General features: G+C 48.9%; 1 protein-coding gene across 1 annotated transcript in view; it reads left to right on the top strand.

The window, feature by feature from the left end:
* The first annotated feature begins 4,544 nt into the window (after positions 1-4,544).
* The window catches only part of LOC144791093 (serotransferrin-A-like), a 171,732-nt gene continuing 160,631 nt past the window's right edge, over positions 4,545-15,645 (top strand). The window contains exon 1 of the mRNA XM_078665749.1: positions 4,545-4,735. Within this exon, the coding sequence (XP_078521875.1) occupies positions 4,693-4,735 (43 nt within the window). The 5' untranslated portion in view covers positions 4,545-4,692. The remainder of the gene's footprint in view (positions 4,736-15,645) is intronic.

Raw genomic sequence — 15,645 nt, 5'->3', positions numbered from 1 at the left:
GCGGAGGTTGAACGGCACCCTTCGGTGTCGCAGGGCGACTGGACGGATGGAAGTGTCTATGTGCAGCTTGACCTTCTTGCCCTTGAGCTTTCCGAGGCCGCTGAAGAGCGCAGGGAACTCCTCTAGCATGATATCGGCGTGTGATTGGTGAACTTGGTTGGCGAAGAACACCAGTCCCAGATCCTCTGCGGTGTTGCAGCTGAGTAATGTGCCTTTCTTTCCTTCGGTTATGTGGAACCGGGCTTCCGTCGTGTACTCACCATTGCGAATGGTGGTGCTGATGACGCCACGTAGCGGCATGGGTCTGTGCCCCCATAGGTGTATATTCGGGCGCTCGACGGGTTCAAGGCAGGTTTAGGCGACATTTGGTCGTATTGGTCAGAGTCCATGACGTTCACGGAGGCTCCCGTGTCAATAAGTGCTCCGATTTCGGAGCCCTCCACGGAGATTGTGCACATGGGCGGCGGTCTTTTCCGGGTGGCAATTCTGCTGACGTAGGATATCACATATACCTCATCGTCCTCCTCGTCTTCGTAGTACGGCTTCTGACCCTGGGCCTGTGTGTCTGGAGGCGGGTGCTCTTGCTCCAGCGATAGCTGTCTCACCTTGGACGTCGCCGACCGAGGCCCGTATCCGCCTCGCGATCTCTGTGCATTGGGCCTGTATCTTCCTCCTTGGCATACGGCGGCAAAATGATTGAGTCTGCCGCACTTAGAGCACGTCTTTCCTTTTGCGTTGCACACGGCGGTCGGTGCATGGTCTCCCCCACAGTATGCACACTGAGCGTCCCGTGGTTGCCACTGTTGTGTTCTTCCACTCGTCGGTCTTCTCTGTATCGCGTCAACTGTTTCCTCCTTGATGGGCGCCATCTTGGGTACGGCCTGCGGAGCTATAGGGGAACGAAGCGCCAGCTCCATTTCATCTGCTCTGGAGTCCGACAGTTCGTGGGAGCGCGCAAGGACAAGAATGGCGTCCAGAGTGATTCCCGGTTGCCTGAGGATGAGCTTTCGGAGAAGTTTCGACTTGCAACCCACGATGATCTGGTCTCTTATTTCCTCACGCGGGTCGGCGAATGGGCAGCTGCTGGCCAGCCGGCGCAGCCTCGCATAATACATGTCCACCGACTCAGCGTCAGTTTGCCATGCCCTCTTAAATTTGAATTTTTCATAGTCGGTGTTCACTTGGGGGTCAAAATGCGCGTTTAGCGCGGCCACCGCCGCATCATAGTCGTCTTCTTCACCTGTGTTTGGGAGAGACTCGAAGAGGTCATAAATTTCTGGGCCCCCGTACAGTATCAGGAGCGACCTTTTCACTGTGTCGTCCGTTTCTCGGGTCCCTTTGAAGTACAAGTTCAAACGTCCCAGCCACGCTTTCCAACGCGGCGCCGCAGTGGCGGGGTCCGCCGTTTCGCTAAACGGTGGAATGGGGGATACGCCTGTGTGAGCATGAGTAACGACGTGCGTGTCGGCGTCGCGGCGTTGAGGTGGGCCTGCGGGACCAGGTTGAGCGGCGTTGTTGACTGGCGCTGCAGTCGCGCCTCCGGTGGCGGTATCGGTCATGCTGACGTCCCTTTTCTACCTTCGCCCCTTCCTGGCCTTGAACGTGGTCTCTGGCTCGTGAGAAGGGTGTAGCCAAAGCAGGCAGCTGGCACACTGAGGAAACTGAGGAAGCAGACAGTGTCCTATGGGGATATCATGCCCAGTTGATTTTACCAATGCTTTATTAGACCTGCTCAGACTTGCTTATAAATGTCCCTTTTGATCGTTTCCTCTCTTTGTTTTTTTATTTCTTTTCTTTTTCCAGTCGATTGCTGCAGAGGGAGGCCAGGAGCAACCACACAGCAGGGCCGCGCTGATGAGCGCGCAGGGCAGAGCAAGCGTTGGAGGCTCCACGTGTCCTGAGCCCCGGGGATGACGTGCAGCGTCTCCCCTCTTCACCCCTCCCCCACCGGGGCAGTGCACTCAAGGAAGAGCGCGCGCACACGCGCGCCACACGCCGGGGAAGAACGGGCCCCTCAGGCAGTAACACGCGCTGCGCGGGGGGCCGCAGCGGGGCCGCAGGGGCAGTACACTCACCGGCACCACGATGATGGGCAGGCACAGCCCCCGCCGGCTGAACACGCTCCACAGCGGGAGACGCGTGGGCGGGAGCCGACAGAGAGCCAAAGCAGCAGGCCGGCGGACGGGCTCCGCGGCCGGGGACGTCAGCGGCAGCTTCAGCCGCGGAAGGCAGCAGGTAGGGAGCGGACGGCTCCAGCAGAGGCAGGGCACGCGGGGCGCGGTACCGGCCTCGTCGCCAATGTGGTGGGCGAGGTCAGGGCCTCGCGCGCAGGGAATACAGACAATAATCAGACACATACACTGTAGTAGGAGGTGTGCCGGAAAGACCCCGAGCGGTCTGCCGCCCTTTATTATATACCTCGGGGCGGGCCCGTCCCGAGGGTGAGTGAGTGCGTGTGTGTGTATCGATACATTGTAGTTGAGAGGCCGGGTGGCTCTCTACACTGGCGACTGGCGTCCGATATCCAACGCTGCAGACAAGGCCCCTGCTTTCCCTCCGGCTGATGTATCCGGTTCTCTGTCTCCTCTCTTGCCTTCCTTCACTCTGGTGCAGTGTGAGGCCTATCACAGTTATTCACAGTTCTCGCACGCGCAACGCCAGGCGCCAAGACCGGACGCACTTCTTTTTGCTCCCCAGGCCGCCATCCAATAGGCCAATACTACTACAGTAGGGCCACCAGTGCTGCGCGGTCGTGGCCGCCCCCAAAATAGTGCCGCCTGGGGCGGGCCGCCCCCCTCGCCCCCCCCTAGCTACGCCGGTGCAAGCAAGCCTTTGATGTTCCATGAACAAATGTGAAGCTTCCTGATGAAGGCAGGAGATGCTGGAGCTAAAATGCTCATTCACAAATGTCTTGTTGGTTGGTTCAAAGGGCCTGGGAGCCAGCTCAAATCCTTCATGTTAAATGGACCCCTTGTTCACGCCGGCGGATGTGATGTGCATTGCGTGCCGGGAGGTGGTGATTTGCTTCGTGTGCTTCTTCAGATTAAGATGGGAACGTTGTAAGAAGTAAGCACCGGGTTAGCTGGTTGCATGTGTAGGATTGGCGGGTACCACTTCTATATTTGATGATACCTGGATGCCCCCGTTTTTTAAAACGCCTGTGGCTCCCAACACCTGGCTTGCGGCTCTGCTAGAGGTCCAGGTCACCTTACAGGTTTTGTTTATGTGACCTGGCCTGATCGGAAGAAACTCAACCAAGGCAATGTCAGCTGTGAACAAGTTTGCAGTTTCCAGTTAGACTTAGTAGACGAAGGATGTTGCCTCGGTTCAGTAAATCGAAGCAGCCTCTTGCTTTGTATTCTGGATACATTAGGGCAGTCTAATTGCTGTCCATGCCGAAAGGAGGGGGGTGTTATAAACTCAGTTGAGGCACACGCTTTGACCTGAGGTGTTTAATATCAGTAGCTGGAAGGGAAGTACTTGCTACTCGCCTGGCCAATGTTCTATCTTTTTTGTAAGTTTCCTGAGTCACCGAGTATGCAAGGCCTAAATGGTCTGAGTAATTAAACAAACATTGGCAACGTCTGCAGATCGTACACTTGCATTTAAGCACTGACAGAAGGAATACAAACGTGTGCTTAAGTGCAAAAGAGTTTTAAAAGATTGCCCTGTGCATGGATGAGATTAAGAAACAAACGTGTAACAAAATAGTGAATTTAGCATGTAAAATTGCCCCTCGTGCATTCCACTGGAGGCAGAAGGATAAACCAAAAGGCCAACATAAAGAAGGGACATATGTGAGTTGATTCAATAAGTGATTAACAGTGTTTGAAGGCAAGTGGCTGATGGTTCCTAAACCAAAGAAGCCAAAGATTGAAGGAGGCCCGACCAGAGCCTCTTGGATTATGTATACTATGTTTATCATTACACGTTAAATCTGAAAATAGCAATAAGAGTGCATTAAATGCTTTAAAATGGTAAAATCTCCACAGAATGTGCCAACTTTTCCCAGACATTCTCCCCAGGCCTTCTCCCCTTTCAGCACGTGTACCCCTGAACCCCTCTCCCTTCTCGCTGTACTCCGACCCCTTTCTTCAGCCACAAACCTCACCCACAAAAAAGCACCAGTCTGGGCGCTTGAAAATGAATGGATTTTCCAGAACTCAGTCTAAAGTATCTACTTGACAGCCATCAAGTAGATAACGCGTTCTCTGAACTCTGGTGATAGGCTGGAAATCCCAGCTGCCTCTATGCTCTTTTGTGGACGTCGGAATGGTGGCGAGCAGGGTACGGCCGGGAAGAAAGGCGAACATTGTTTGCTTTTAAACCAAGTGTTCTGCTCCCCCCTGTTCGTAAAGAATAAGGCTACTGAAGATTACACTCTGAAGTGGGAATTTCCCCGTGAAAGCCTCTCGAACAAAGAAACCACCTCCCTCCAAAGCTACTGACGAGGCTGCCAAGTAACACTTGTTCCGGACAGCAAGGGCCCAGGGGTGGGTGTATTTGGCGGGCTTAGTCCGGGGAGGGAATAAATTCGAGAGATATTGGGAAATTCCACAGGGTAAACACGGCCGGGTCAGTGCTCCTGCTTACACAGCTAATCCTGCCCCTTTATAAGGAGAGCGGCGGGCGGCCAGGGCGCCACTCTCACAGGGGGACAGATTGTGATCGACGCACGTGAGAGGCAGAAGGATGACCCCCGTGTTCCGCGCGGCGCTGGCCCTCGCCGTTCTGGGTAAGAGGCGGCACAGAGACGCACATCACGTCTGGGGGACTTTAGACTGCGAGGCGCAAAGATCGGCACCTGCGCAATATAGTCTGCTTCCTGACTTAAGAAGTTGCTGTGATATTGAGTATAATTTTTTTCAAACGTTATTTACTATTTTAAACATACAATGCCATGGTTTATCAGTGCTCGCTGTCACATCAATTTGGAAAGTAAGAAAGAAAAATGCAGCCAGAGATCGATGAGTGAGCGATGCAGCAGTACAGTAAAAATATTGAATCACTAAACTGGATAATAGTAACACCTGTTTTTTCTAACGTTTAGAAACTGAAGCGAGTTATGAAGCGTTATATTAATATATATTTTTACTATTATGGCTACGCGTCCCGTAAGAGTGATTTAGCTTAACAACGTGGTTTAATATATACCTTGTTTTTTTTATATAATATAGTATATGAGTATCTTTGGATTACATTATGCAGACCATTGGAATGTGCTGATTTCTTAAATTGAAGGGAAACAAGGCTACAAATCCGAGAATGCATACAGTGTAAACTATATGGATTAATGCTACAGGAGGGCGGGGCGTGACCATGTGGTTTAATGTCACAACGGCACGATTGTTTTAGCGTATGGCTTCTTGGCACCTACCTTTATATTCTGATACTTGGAATGAACTGTGGTTCATTCGATATGTTCCTAAAACTACAACCCTCATGCAATAGTTTGTCTAATGAAAGGCCACAATGAAAGCTGGCGGCATAATCATTACTGCGTCCCATGCTTTATTTCTCCAGGAGACATCCAAGCCTAGCTCTGCTGCACTACGCACCAGCAGACCGTATTATGCGATAGTTAAGGTCGTAAACTAGCTTGGTAGGTTAACGGTGATTCTTGCTAATGCTTAGGCTCTAGCTAGCTGTGTCGCCACGTTAATAAGCAAATTGTACAGAACATAAAGAAGTTGGTGTTAAAATTGGTAACACTAGCACGCCACCAGCTCCAGAGCTAGGTTTTCTTTCTGCAGATCATTGTAATCTGGTATTTTGCATGAAGAACATGTGGTGTTTGGGTAGACACGGGCAGTGTCTCTCCACAAAATGTACAGGGGTCAGAGGATGCTGGTCCCTGGAGGTGGGGGGTGGGGTGTCCTCTGAGGACTATACACCCTTTTGTGCTCCAAACTATCAGGGTTGTTACTTTGTGCAAACATGGTATCCTATCGTCTACGCTTTTAAAAGTGTCCCTTTGGGGCACATTTAAACCCATATGTTGTATCCACTGTGTATCTGAGATTGTTCCAGCAGGGTTGGGGTAGAGCGCTTGCTTTGTAGCTCCTGCAGGCCAACAGGGTGGGCCCGCTTACCAATTATTACCCAATCTGACCTTGCATTCATGTCATTGACCTTGAAGGATGAGTTGATCTTGCTGGCACCTGAACCTCTGAGGTGCAGCAGCCTAAGAACTCTCACCACTGTTTACCTCACGTAAACCTTCGGGTTGTGAAGTCAACCCTAAATATGTCACTTCGCATAGGAAATGCTCTATCGGGCTTTAGACTTCCCCCTAAAAACGTTGCTGGAGCACTTAAGATGGTTCGTTCCGTGGGCAGCACAACGTGTCCGTTAGTAACCTTGTGGGGCGTCAGAGCATTATAAAAAGCTCATCAACAGGCTGGTATCGAAGCATTTTGGACAAGTGGGACTCGCTGCAGGGTATGCTTGAGGTGCACTGGTAGAGCGCAGAGCGGAGTATGGGGCCCAGTATTGTGTAGGGGTGGGGATGCTCCACGTCAGAAAAGATGGCCAGCTGGAGGCCTGTGTGCTGTGAGTGGAAGCAGTGGAATACCAGGACCTGCAGGGCTGAGGTGCACTGGCAGACCCGTGACTACATCCGAGCTCTAGGACACAGGTGTGCCAGTGGTCGCTGCAGGGCGGCCTGTGTTTCCGCTTTGAAGTGCACTCTGAAGTGGCTGTGGACGCACGCAATACTAGAACACCAGTGCTCAGGATTGAGCATCACTGCCGCTGGCAGAGATGTGCGTGATTCCCTCATCAGGTGAGTTTCAGGTTAGGATTAAGGCGCACACGCAGAGCTGTGTGGAACCCACTATTAGAATAAGTGTCGTTCTGAACAGTTATTACTGACAAATATTATCCGAGCTGTCCAGAGTAGGGTTCTAGAGCTCGAGGGTTCGTGAATCAGACATGATCTTGAGCGCTATGTATTGAGAACACCTTACTGGTGGAGACTTTTGGGGTAGTGGAAAAGCTCAGCGGAGACAGTGCTAGACCGCCATAGCAGCCAAGCTGCCCACCGTCACCCGTGACACCTTCAGCCAGTCCTGAATTTTATTAATTATTTGGTTTTAGTCTTATATAGCACAAACTTGGTTGCAGGGCATTAGAGCGCTTTACGTGAACGCCAAAATGACACTACTCAAGGTCAGATTCAAATATATATATATATATTTTAGGCACATGGAGATTTGGAGAGGAAATACCGGTCGGTAACGGCCGATTTCGGCCGTTACCGACCGGTATTTAGGAATCGGCATGTAGGGGCCAGCATTTTACAGAATCGATAAATTCACCGAATCGGTAAATTTACCGATTCTGTAAAATACCGAATCGGTAATTTTACTGATTCGGTAATTCCACATGTAGGTGACACTCCTGAGAGTGCCACAGGCCCTTAAGAGTCGGTATTTTACCACCCAATCCTATTGGGTGGTAAAATACCGAATTCCGGTGTGCATGCACATCTGTACATGCACACCTGTGCCATGTGACACACAGATATGCCCTTAGGGCATGTATGTGTGCCACATGGCACACATGCCTGTATTTTGGGTGCTAGAGGGTGTCAAAGTGACACCCCCTGCACCCTTGCAGGATTCGGTATTTACCGATTCGGTAAATACCGAATCGGTATTGCCCATTGATTCTTATGGGCTTCAAGGCCCATAGGAATCAATGGGCTATACCGATTCGGTATTTACCGAATCGGTAAATACCGATTCTTACCGATTCGGTAAATGTGAAAAGAAATTTACCTACATCTGACTACTTCTATTTTACCGATTCATAAATACAGAATCGGTAAAATTCGGTATTTCTGAATCGGTAAAATAGAATTACCTACATCTGGCCCTTAGTGGTTTGCCCAAAATCACAGGATATCAAAGCCACACCTTCTCCCCTTTTCCCTAATCTATTCTCATTTTGCACATTTGATCTAATAACTGTAATAGTAAAAAAAAACGATATCTGCTAAAATGCAAATTACTATTGGCTGTGAAGCACAGCGGATGCAAAATAAGGCAATGGTCTGCTGTAAGGCATGCTGCTGTTCATACAATTTGTAAAATCGTTCCTTACTTGCTGTAGGAATTACAAACATACGTGTGCCGCTGTGCCACGCTGCTTTGCATATACATTTTTTTAAAGCAGGCAAGAATGTATCCTGGCTCCTTCCAGTAGGTCGACAGGCTCTTCTCGGGCGCCTGTAGTGATTTACACGTTGGCCAAGAGCAGGGGTTGCACATTGATTATTCAAGTGTGCCAGCCAGTAATGAGATTCCCAAGAGACTGTCTGATCCAGCGATTCCTAACCTGTGGACGTCTGTGGATCCCCAACGAATCATCCTCGGAATCCGGAACCCCCACTAAGTCATCAGTGGAGGGCGTGCATCCTGACCCATGCCATTTCTCAGATTTGGCTCTTACAATAACCAAATCCCAGCTTGAGGTGTCACAAACAGCATAAGGTCAGTTGACAACTAAAAGTTCTAGGCCAGTGAAGAGTGTTATACCTGAGGAGTGGAAGCTCAAAGAATGAAAACAACTTTTTCAGATTTTGTATTTTGATGCTCCCTTTGCCCCAAGGTGAGCTGATCCTGGGATTGTTTGGGAATACAAAGTATTCGTTATTTGTTGCACGAGTGTGGTGTGCAATGGAGTGAAAAGACAAAATGACATGTTTTTCTTTTAAGTTTAATTATCAGTTACCAACTTTACAGTACATAACATCGACTCAGTCACATACCAGAGAAAAATAAACACAGCTGTTTGCCATCATATTACAGTCATTAACAATCGTTTTTGCCTGTCCTATTTACTGTATGAATTGAGTCGAAAAGTTAATTCTGCAGGCATATATGTGTTAGTTTCGCAATGACAATTTTTTAACCGGTGTATATAGTATTCTGACAGGAACATCATATAGTATTATAGTAGGGCAATGCATTGTGAACATTAGACTCGTCACTGTGTAATTGCATAAAATACAATCTCAGTCGGGCCCATATGTCTATGGGAGGGGGCCGCATGGCTTCCCTCTCCGTATTGATTATGGCCCGGGGACCCCATCCCCTGGGGCCCAGCCTTTATCTTTTTTTTAAAAACGAAGAATGGGGCTGCTTGCCCCTCCTTACCTGGGCCACTTTTGACCTCGGAGACCCCATCCCCTGTGGCCTGCCCTTTATTTGTATTCTTTTGTTTTAAAGTTAGGAGGGCCACGCAACCCCCCACCCCAGGCCTATTTTGCCCCTGGGGCAAGTCTTTACTAATACATTTTTTTATAAAAGAGGGGGGCTATATCGCCCCCTCCCCAGGCCTATTTCAGCCCCGAGGACCCCATCCCTCAGTGCCAGGCCTTCACCTTTTTTTTAAAAGGGGAAGGAGGCCAGCGCGGCCTGTCCCCGGGCCAATATTGCCTTGGGACCCGATCCCCGGGGCAAGGTCTCTTATTGAGAACCGAGGAGCCTCAAGGTCTGGGGTCCCTGCCCACTCCCCGCCCCCTGTGGGAGCCAGCATTGCTTTTGTAATGTAATGTAATGTAATGTAAGCAGATTTATAGAGCGCATGGTTACCCGGAGGCATCCCAGCGCTGCACTTGAATCAGGCTCACAAAGAGGGGGGAAAACAGAGGATCATTTAGGGAAAAGAAAGGTCTTCAATAGCTTCCGAAAGCGCAGATGGCACGGTTCCGCATGTAGTTTTAGTGGGAGGGAGTTCCAAAGCACGGCCGCCTTTACAGAAAAGCGGCGACCACCCGTGCGTGCCTTCCTGAATCTAGGGACTATCACCAAGTGCTCGTTATCGGAGCGCAGGGGCCTATTGGCTTTGTAAGGTGTGACTAAACTCTTCATGATAGAAGGACCCTGGCCTTGAAGAAGTTTATGGGCAATACTCATGGACTTAAACTTAATCCTCTCACGAACGGGGAGCCAATGGAGTGCTTTCAGTGCTGGTTTGGCTGACTTCCTAGAAGAGGTGCCCATCAGAAGCCTGGTTGCGGCATTCTGCGTGACTTGTAGTTTATTGATGGTGGCTTCAGGGGCCCCCAAAAAAATCGCGTTACTATAATCTAGTCTGGACAAGACAAGGCCTTGAACCAGCAGCTTCCTAGAGTGCTGTGGAAGGAGAGGAAGGACTTTCCTGGCAGACCGCAGAAGGCCAAAGCAAGTGCCCGCTGTTTTTTTTGCTTGGGTTTTGAAAGATAGATCCTGCTCCAACCAGACCCCCAGGCTCCTAATTTCCTTTTTGGGGCTGGGGAGCTCACCCAGACAGTCGGGCCAGATGGTAGTCGGTATAGTGGACAGCTTATTTCCTAACAGCATAATCTCGGTTTTCGACCCGTTGAGTTTGAGTGATGAGTCACACATCCAAGTATGTATTTTCAACAGGCACAAATGCAAGCTGTCAGGGCACTGATCAAGTTGGAAGAGTGAGACAACCAATTGAGTGTCATCAGCGTAACTCACAATCTTGATCCCGAACGGGATCACCACATTCTCCAGGGGGGCCATATACACATTAAACAATGTGGGGCTTAAGATCGAGCCCTGCGGCACACCACACTGGAGGGGGACTAAGGCAGATCGTGAGTTACCATCCCAAACTTGGAAGGTGCGATTATTCAGGAACGATGTCAACCATGCCAAGGCGGCTCCCCCTACTCCCACCCCAGCCAGGCGTTGGATAAGGACACGGTGATTCACCGTGTCAAAGGCTGCACTCAGGTCAAGGAAGATCACTGCCACTGATCCTCCCAAATCCAAGATGCACCTTGCTTCCTCAATGACAGAGAGGAGAGCCGTATCCGTGCCCTGGCCTGGCTGAAACCCGGTTTGAGAACTCCGCAGTAGCTGGTTCGACTCCAGATAGTGGGAAAGTTGGAAATTCACCAATCTTTCTGTGATTTTGCTGAGTCCAGGGAGTAATGAGATCGGCCTAAAATTGGCCAACTCCATAGGGTCGAGGTGGGGTTTCTTTAAGAGGGCCTTAACAATGCACCTTTCCAGCTGGGCGGCACAATGCCCTGTGAAAGGGAGGAATTAATAAGCTGGATTGCCGGTGTAACAATGGAAGTGGCAATCTGTTTGAAAAACTGCATAGGGACCGGGTCATTGGGAGATCCGCTTTTCATACTGGCGAGGACTTTAAGAAATTCCTCCGCTGAGATAGAACTGAAAGCATTAAGCTGAGGGCCCGAGACGCAGGGCGATCTGCCATCACACGCATGATCGTCCAAATGCAGCGACTGAGGCAGAGTAACCAAAATGTTTTTGATTTTTGAATCGAAATAATTCGCCAGGTCATTGCATTTGGCTCCTGATGGATCTTGGGACAGCGGGGGATCAGGAATCTTCAATAATTCTTGGACAATAAGGTAGGTTTCTCTGGTCGAATTTGGACAGAAGGAGCTGCAAACATGCAGCTTCCTCTGTTGAAAAGCAATTCTCCTTCAATTAATGACAACAAGAGCATTTTTGCTGCTCTCACTCCTGTCAATCCATTGCAAACTGCAATGTCCCATGGGTTGGCCCCCCTGGACATTGCTGGAGCTGGCCCAAGGGGGTGGCAGTCCCCTGAGCTCCAGGAGGGGGCGCACATCCCCCCTCCATCTTCGAAATAGCCCCGGGATAGTGGCAGTCCCTGGGGCTGCGTGGGGAGGCTGGATCCCCACGCATCCTATTTAAATATAGCCTCGGGAAGGTGGCAGTCCCCGTGGCTGAGTTGCTCACCCGCTTTTCAAATAATTAGCCCTGGGGAGGTGACAGTCCCCGGGGCTGAGTTGGGGGTGGAGCCCCCAACTCATTATAATTAAAAATAGCACTGGGGAGGTGGCGGTCCCAGGGGCTTCTCCCTGGGACCTGGCCCACCCCGGGGCCTACATTAAACGAAGTGCGGGAGCCTGCAAATCGTTTATAAAAAATGTCTGCTGGATTTGTCGGCCCTATGCGACTTCCTCCGAAAATGTAAAAAAAAATGCTCTTTAGTGGCCTTGGGTGTCCCAAACAGGCCTAGGGGGGTCAGGGTGGTTCTACCTTGCCTCCCTTTTTTTTACGTTTTTGCTTGTGACCCGGTTCACCCGAGTCACAAGTTGCCAAAACTTCCTGGTTTGAAGTGTTGGCAACCAATGAGATCTCATGAACGCGATCGGCAGGGTTGGCGGTTCCAAAGGGGCCACAGCTGTATATCTGAGAAATCTTTACATTTCTCGGGAACTACTGAACTGATTTGCACCATTTAACACAAAGAGTGCTTTCTGAGCCAAGAGCTACCTTTCTGTCAAATTTGGTGTAAATATATTCAGCAGTTCGCTCTGTAGTGTGTCCAAAGTTACAATAGAAATTAGCATGGAGAAAAAGTTTTTTGGGACCCCCCCTCTTCAACACAGGAGTTGAAGTGACTGGTGTATTCGTTTTGAAAATTTTGGGAGGATTCTCCAAAAACTGTCCAAGTTATTAGCAAATGAAAAAACCCTCTACCTATGGAAGCTAGGTCCTAACTATAACTACCTACTGGCGACTGTCAGTAGGTAATATCTATCTCTCTCTCTCTCTCTGTCTCTCTATACATATATATATATATATATATATATATATATATATATATATTCACTGAAAAAACCATGGGTTATAGACCATATATAGTTAGGAATTAGCATTTACAAAACCTTATTTCACTCACACAAAACCATTGAAATTCCATATATAGTTAGTTGCACTAACTATATATCGCGCACCCGCAATCCACTGCTGATGATGTCACATATTACATCATTCATGACATGGTCAGTGACATCACTGATGTCATCACTGATGACATCTCAAATGACATAGTAGATCCTCCCTCACCCTTATGGTCATTTCCCCCTTTGTTTTGGCCTCCTCTTGTCTCTCGATCCTACCGAGAGACAAGATGGCGGCCGCTCCGGACTGTTTAGAATGTTGACAGACACCGGAGAGCCAATCAGCTTCGCTTCGCGAAGTTCCGTTACGCGTCAAGTACGCGAACCGGAGCGCTACCCGGAGCGCTGTTACAGATATATATATTTTTTGGAACGTTAATTTATCAAAATCCACTGGAGCACATATATTGAGACCTAGCAAAGGCACATCGGGCTAACAGTCCCTACAATTTTGCCAAGTTTCATGCAAATCCATTCAGCCGTTCGGGCTAAAAGTGAGGCCAACCGCCCTATGGAAATTAACATGGGAAAAACGCGTTTTGGGACCCCCCTTTTTTCTCGGCCCCCCCTTGACGAACCCCCCCAAATTTTCAGGGGCTGCTCAGAAACAAAATGTTCCATTTTCCTGAAAATTTCAGCCAATTCCGTTCACAAACGCCAAAGTTATTAGACATAGAATTTTCAAAAATCCCATAGAGAAAAAATCCTAACTATATATACCTACTGGCGACCGCCAGTAGGTAATATATATATATATATATATATATATATACTTCTGACATCTGACTTCTTTGCACAATTTCCCTAGATCCATCCCTAGTCCCTCGAAAAAACTGTAACCTTGACCTTCTTTTCACTTTATTTAGAGCACTTTCACGTTGTTGCTCTGAAGCACAGGCCACTTTAGATGAATTAATATTGGTAGACCTGTCTAAGCAACATCTTGCATCGACAATTCAAGATTGTGAATATGATTATGTCCTTGTTTATGAAAAGGTTGTTTTATTAACATATGATGAATTTTAGCCTTCTTTTATATTATTTGGAGAACAGCGATTCTCAGATTTATTTACTTTGCACGTTGTGGTGAGCACATATATTTTGAGAAAATTGTACATGAGGTGCATCTAATTGGTCTATGACTATATGGTTGATGAGGCTCTAGAGCATTATAGGCACCAAGAAAAAGTACATGTAACTTGCGAGGTTAATCTGCGAGGTATTGTGGATATATATATATACATATATACATATATTTGACAAACCTCCCCAAAAAGGAAAGAATGAGCCGCACACATCGCAGTGTCAGATTTTATTTTCACACGCTCCATGATCCTAATGCATTTTGGCCAGCCTTTGGCCTTCTTCAGAGGAGGAGCTTGCAGGTATCTGGTGGCCCTGCTTACAGGAACCAGGTAATCGCTTCATTTTATTGACAGTGATTACACCCTCTAGTGGGCGCCGCAGTGGACTGTGGTTTGGAGCATTATGGTCCATGTAGTTAGCCTCTTAGTTATTTTCCGTATATATATATATATTATTACCGAAGAGATTGTGCGACTATTTACTGCGTCTTGCCAGAGACGCATTTGGAAGCCCCCGCTTTGCAAAGTTGGCCCGGACCCTTCTGGCACTGCTTCGGCGCTGTGTTGACGCCAAGGGATTGGTATGGTCTGGACCCGCCTCGACGTGCAGGAAGAAACTATGCGGTTGCGAGGACACTGTTCTTCGTCTTGGGCAACGTGCACTGACACTGCTGCCCCCGCTGACATTTGGACCTGTGTTTTGGGGCTAAAGCGGTATGGGGAGCCAAGGAGGTACTTTGTTTTTACTACAAGCAGGGGAATATGATTTCATTTTTTGCAATTCCTGCTTCCCGCCTAACCACTAGGTTGACATTCCATGCATACACCTACCTGGGAGCCAAGCGCTGCATCCTGGGAGTTGTAGTTCAGGACTACGCCAAGAACTGCAACAGGTGGGCTGTTTGAATCGGGGGCGGAGCCTGGGTCACTTGGCCGATATAGGCAGCAGGAAAACATCAGTGCACAAATGAAAACCTCCTGAATACTTGTGGCGCTGAGGAAGGCATTGTTATGCCGAAATGCATTCGCCGATTCTGTGAGAATAAACGACCTTCTTGTTGTCCCCAGCTGAGGCTTCTGCTCTTTTTTACCGAAGAGATTGTGCGACTATTTACTGCGTCTTGCCAGAGACGCATTTGGAAGCCCCCGCTTTGCATAGTTGGCCCGGACCCTTCTGGCACTGCTTCGGCGCTGTGTTGACACCAAGGGATTGGTATGGTCTGGACCCGCCTCGACGTGCAGGAAGAAACTACGCGGTTGCGAGGACACTGTTCTTCATCTTGGGCAACGTGCACTGACACTGCTGCCCCCGCTGACATTTGGACCTGTGTTTTGGGGCTAAAGCGGTATGGGGAGCCAAGGAGGTACTTTGTTTTTACTACAAGCAGGGGAATATGATTTCATTTTTTGCAATTCCTGCTTCCCGCCTAACCACTAGGTTGACATTCCATGCATACACCTACCTGGGAGCCAAGCGCTGCATCCTGGGAGTTGTAGTTCAGGACTACGCCAAGAACTGCAACAGGTGGGCTGTTTGAATCGGGGGCAGAGCCTGGGTCACTTGCCCGATATAGGCAGCAGGAAAACATCAGTGCACAAATGAAAACCTCCTGAATACTTGTGGCGCTGAGGAAGGCATTGTTATGCCGAAATGCATTTGCCGATTCTGTGAGAATAAAAGACCTTCTTGTTGTCCCCAGCTGAGGCTTCTGCTCTTTTTTACCGAAGAGATTGTGCGAATATATATATATGTATATATATATTGGATATAAGATTACCCACAGCACAACAAATAGGGAATCATCCGGCACTCCAAGATAGGAAAAACGTATTCAGTTTATTCAGATGACAAGT

The sequence above is a fragment of the Lissotriton helveticus genome, chromosome 11 (genome assembly GCF_964261635.1).
Source record: "Lissotriton helveticus chromosome 11, aLisHel1.1, whole genome shotgun sequence".
Taxonomy (NCBI): domain Eukaryota; kingdom Metazoa; phylum Chordata; class Amphibia; order Caudata; family Salamandridae; genus Lissotriton; species Lissotriton helveticus.
Note: the sequence above shows the minus strand (reverse complement) of the source record. Positions and strands in the feature narration are given on the sequence as shown.